The sequence below is a fragment of the Dryobates pubescens genome, chromosome 11, assembly GCF_014839835.1.
Source record: "Dryobates pubescens isolate bDryPub1 chromosome 11, bDryPub1.pri, whole genome shotgun sequence".
Taxonomy (NCBI): domain Eukaryota; kingdom Metazoa; phylum Chordata; class Aves; order Piciformes; family Picidae; genus Dryobates; species Dryobates pubescens.
The window spans coordinates 6,925,315-6,930,420 of record NC_071622.1 but is presented as its reverse complement, the minus strand read 5'-3'; the positions used below and the strand labels follow the sequence as shown (position 1 = coordinate 6,930,420).

The 5,106-nt window shown below is 57.9% G+C and overlaps 1 protein-coding gene across 1 annotated transcript; it reads left to right on the top strand.

The window, feature by feature from the left end:
- The first annotated feature begins 277 nt into the window (after window positions 1-277).
- Window positions 278-4,646, top strand: TSPAN1 (tetraspanin 1). Its single transcript, XM_054165362.1, has 8 exons — window positions 278-402; window positions 549-613; window positions 1,757-1,963; window positions 2,391-2,465; window positions 3,158-3,256; window positions 3,596-3,733; window positions 4,208-4,291; window positions 4,543-4,646. Exons 2-8 carry the CDS (start codon window positions 557-559, stop codon window positions 4,594-4,596), a joined length of 714 nt encoding a protein of 237 aa, XP_054021337.1. The 5' UTR covers window positions 278-402; window positions 549-556; the 3' UTR covers window positions 4,597-4,646.
- The last annotated feature ends 460 nt before the right edge of the window (window positions 4,647-5,106 follow it).

Genomic DNA, 5,106 nt, shown 5'->3' with positions numbered 1-5,106 from the left:
TCGCAGGGTAGTGTCAGGTGGGGACGCAGGCAGGGGCACACATGTGGCTGTGAGCTCACAGCTGCGGCAGATCAGGGACATCACACTCCCCGCCCCACGCCAAGGGGCCGCGGCGATGGGCGAGGGCAGAGCCGGCCGGGTCCCGCAGCTCCCCCGGGACGGGTGGCTCCGGCGGCAGAGGGCAGCAAGCCACCAAGCACCCCGGGACACGTGGGGCATCGCCACCCCCTGGAGCTGGCCCCGGTAGGGGCCGGGCCGGACGGGGCCGGGCCGGATGGGGTCCGACGGCAGGGGCGGCTCCGGGACCTTGCCTGCTTAAAAGGCGGCGGCTGCTGCAGGGCGGGTGTGAAAGTGTGGCTGGGACGGGCTGAGTCGGAGCTTCGGGACCTGCTCTCCGCTCAGGTGGGCTGTGCTCGGTTCGCCGCTTCGGGGAGTGGACCGCGGTGGGAGCCCCGAGCACCCTGAGGTCGGGCTGAGCCCTGCGCGCAGGAGGGTAGCGGCCGTGTCGGGGTGGGGCCACCCCCTGATAACCTCTGTGCTCTCCCCAGGTGCAAAGATGGGGTGCTTCACCTTTATCAAGGTCATGATGATCCTCTTCAACCTGGTCATATTCGTAAGTGCACCCCAGCAGCTGTTTCTAATCGGGGCGCCTGAGCTTGGCAGGCACTCCGGGCTGTCCGGGGAAACCGGGGTGAGGGGCCAGGGTCCGCTGAAGGCTGCTTCAGCCTGGGAAGTGCCCTCAGCCGGGCATGGGATGGCTGAAGTCTACCCTCTCCTGCACCTCCGCGTCCCTTCTTGTGAAGCATGGAGAAAGATGTGCTGGGTGTTGGTGGGACTCCTGCTGCGGGCACCCTAGTGGGGTTTGAGATCTGGCCTCTGATCCCAGACTCAGGACTTAAACCTTGCAGGGGTCTCCAGCTCGGGCCAAAGCCCACGGGGCTGTGCTGGCCTCAGAATGGAGGCAGTTGCATCAGCCACCCATGTGCCTCACTGTGCTGATGGCTCGGAGGAGGGTGCTGAGTGCCCCAGAGCAGGAGAGTTTGCTGGGTTCCTGCCTGGTGGGCTCTGTGTCTGCAGGGGAGTAGACTATGTGAGTGACAACGACCTGTGGTTTTAGGGTCTTGGATGCTAAGGGTCTCTACAGCACATGCAGCCTTTGCTTCTGTCTAGGGGGAAGGGTAGTGGAGCTCCTGGGCTCCGCAGAGCAATGGAATAACTAGGAAGGGCATGTGGTGGGATATAGCCTTGGGAAGGGGGGGTGCAGAGCCCCCAGGCTTGCTCTGCTGAATAAAGCTGAGGCTTGAGACTGGTGGGGAAGATTTTGTGGGTAGAGGGCAGGAATGTGTGAGTGTCTGGAGCCAGGGGCTGCTCAGCAGTTCCCCTGCATGGGCAGATGTTTTCCCTGGCTGGAGGGACTCATGGTGGTGGCCAGCATCCGAGCTGGCTGCCTGTTGCTCCTCTTGGGTCAGGAGGCTGGCCTGTGGTGCTGCTGGCTTGGTTGTCCTGCACAAGGGTTGCTGCTGCCACTGAACCCCCTTGAGATGTGATGCCACGGTTGGTGATGTGCTTTTGGGGTAGTTACTAATCTGGCCACCCCAAGCCTGCGGTGGTAAAGCCCCAAGATGCCCTCAGTGGCCACAGTGTTTTGCTTTGGCATGGCAAGAACTTTGAGAGGGGGGAAATACACATGCCAGGACCTTCCCCAGAGCCCAGATCTCTGTCTACCTGGGAGCTAACCTTGTCTTTCTCCTCGCAGCTCGGTGGCGGGACCCTCCTTGGAGTTGGCATCTGGGTCACAACGGATAGAGATTCTTTCCTGGATGTATTTGGGGTACTCTCCTCTACTGTCATGCAGGTTGTGAATGTAGGCTACTTCCTCATTGTCATCGGTGCCATTCTGCTTGTGATTGGCTTCCTTGGGTGCTACGGTGCCCAGAAGGAGAGCAAGTGTCTCCTGATGATGGTATGGACCTGACTTACCTCCTTACTGAGCCTCATTTGAGCTGGGTGCCTGGTGGGGGAGATCTTAGGGACAGACTTCCCCGTGGAGATGTGATCCTTGGATGTTCCCATGTGGTGGAAGGCTGGGTGGGCCTTGGAAAGGCAGTGCTGGAGGACAAGTCTGCTCTGGGAAAGGGTGGAAGGAAGCAGAAGCTGGTGCTGAGCAAAGGTCTCTCTTGGAGCATGTCTGGCAAGGTCAGCTCCATGCAGATGGAGGGTTAGAGAACCCCAAGGTAGTTCTGCTTCTGCTTTGGAGCAGAGCTGAAGACAGTGAGTCAGGGCTTGAGCCCTGAGGTAGGGTCCTGTGGGCCTTATTGAACAGATGGGTTCCTGGGGGTTCTGTGGACTCTGGTTGTTGCTTTGACCTCTGCCCCCTTGCTGCATCCTAGTTCTTCTCAGTGCTGCTGATCATCTTCGTAGCTGAAGTTGCTGCTGCCGTGGTGGCTCTGGTCTACACAGGTCTTGTGAGTAGCATGTCTGAGTCTTTGGCTGGGGTAATCTGGGACCTGTCTTACCCCTTAGGGAAAACAGGAGATACTGAGGCTGGCAGTGCTGCCCATAGATGGGGAGGCTGAGAGGTGGGCACTGCTACAGGAGGAAGGGATGCCAGTTCCTGATGCTACCAGCTGTGTGGGCAGGCTGGGGTGAGGGTGGTGGGGACAGGGATTCCCTTTGCCCTAAAGAAATAAGGGTTATGGTACAAGTTTTGCCCACTTCTTGCTTCGAAGCCCTTCGTCCAGTGCCTAGGCTTGACACCTCTCCACTTCTGATAGTAGGAGCCACACAGGAGAGGAAGTTCCTAATGCTTCATGCAACACCTTATTAGGCACCTGAGAAAACCACCTGGGGTGAAAGATGACTTCCTTATTAGACACTGGAGAAGTCAACCACAGGGCAAATGTCCTTTCTGGCTCCCTCACCTGTGCTGCTTATCAGATGACTCACTGCTCAGAAGCAGCCTTGGTGCCATAAAGTGCTGGTTAGGACAGAAGGGGACACACGGTCCTCATGCCAAAGGGACATAAAGTGATGTGCTTCTGTCCATGCTGGGTCTGATTTGTTCTCCCTCCATGAACTGAGACCAGTAGAGGGGCTCTTGGCTCTGTGGTCCTTTAGAGGACCTTTTCTGACAGTGTTTCTCTGGCTCTTCTTCCAGGCAGAGACGCTGCTATCAGCTGTGTTGACCCCTGTCCTCAAGGAGAAGTATGGGGTGGATGGCCCTTTCTCACAGATATGGAATGTCACCATGGAGAAGGTGTGCTGAGTCCTGGGACCCTCATCTGTGGGTCAGCATAGTGTTGGGTGGGATGGGAATGGGAACACTGTTGCAATCCTGGATGTGCTGAGCTGTCACCAGCCTATCGGCTCTCCAGGTGCCTGGAACCTACCCCCTTGGGATCTAGTGGTTCTGTGGCTGGAATGAAAGCTGTACATGCCAGAGTGTGGGGCAAAATCCTAGTCCCAAGGGCGCTGAACTACCCTCAGAGCTGGGCTGAGCTGGGCACTTCCCTCCATGGGGAGCAGGGTCCATGTCTGACTCGGGATGGAGACCTGCAGGGTGTTCTCCTCATCCTTTCCTCTTCCTCCTCCTTAGGTCAGTTGCTGTGGCCTGAATAACTACACAGACTTCAACAACAGCTACTGGCATGGTCAAACTGGAACCTACCCAGCGCCCTGCTGTAAGAACGTGGAGCCCTGCAACGCCACGCTGGCTGCACACAGCAATGTCACGGTATGGGCTGGCTCTCGCCTTCTGCCACTGCCTGGTTTGCCTTGGGCCTTTGCACAGGGAGGGAGCCCTGTCCTCTGCAGCTCCAGCCTCAGCTCTGGACATGGCTGTCCCATGGGCTTGAAGTCCTGAGGGATGCTGTGATGGCCTCAGCTTGTTCCTGGTGGACACAAGCAAAGCTGCTACCATTGCTCTGGTCTTCAGGGAGGCTGCATCAGGGTGGCATGCCTGGAGCTGAGCATGAACTTGGGCACCACTCTACCTTTTAGGGTGATTTCCCTGCCTCTTTCCCCCCCCTCACCCTGCAACACTGAGAAGTGGCTGAAATGGGTTGCTGCCTGAAATCCCCTGACCACCTCCATGGCCATACAGCTCTAGGCTGGAGAACTGTACCTTCCTGTTTGGGGATATTGTGCTGCAGTGGCTGGGGGATTGCTGTGCCTTGTTCATCATCACCTGTGTGGTTGCTTCCTGCAGGGCTGTTTTGATCAGATTGTGGAAGAAATCAGGACTAATGCAGGTGTAGTGGGTGGTGTGGCAGCTGGCATCGCTGCCTTGGAGGTGAGTATGCCTCCTTGCACCTGGAGGCGACTGGCAGGGCTGGCGCCGGCCTGGGTGGCCAAGGTGCTTCTGGGGGCTGCTGCAGCCCCATGGACCACCATCTGCCCCAGGGTGGCTACTTAGCCTTCTTCCCTGAGCACGCCCCACTCTTCCTCCTTGTGTGCACCGGGGCTGGATGCTACAAGGCTGTGACCTGAAGCCATGCTGGGGGCTGACTCCTGGGGGCTTGACTTGCCTCTTGCTGCCCACAGATTGCATCGATGGCGGTTTCCATGTACCTGTACTGCCGGCTGGATCGGAAATGACCCCCCGAGGCGGGAGGATGATCTGCCCCCCTGCCATGCTGAGGTGCACCTGTGGTGTGCTGTGTTCTTGGGGGGGGGGGTGTGTGCCCATTGCTCCCTGGGCCTTATGCCGTCCTGTGCACTGTGATCTATAGCTGTGTTTTGATCTACTGAGCTGGGATCTGTAGAGTTTGTGTATATTTTTGTACTGGTATGGCACACTGAGTCTGTACATAGAGATTTGAGGTGTTTTTTTTTGAAGTGGGGTGGAGGGGAGAAGCTGCTTGGTCTGTGTAGCTGATGCCAGCAGGAGATAAAGCAGCGCAGGGGCCAGTCAGGGCTGCTGATCTGGCAGTGGCGCAGCAACGCCTTGGCGAACCCTTGCAAGTCGGTGCTGGATCTCTCTCACACTGCCCCCTAGGCAAGGGCTGGCCAGTGTCCCCCACATCAAATTGGGGCCAAGATGATGTAGGTTGCACCTACACCTTCACATGGGGCTGTATCTACCCCTACACCTATTTTCTGTCAGTC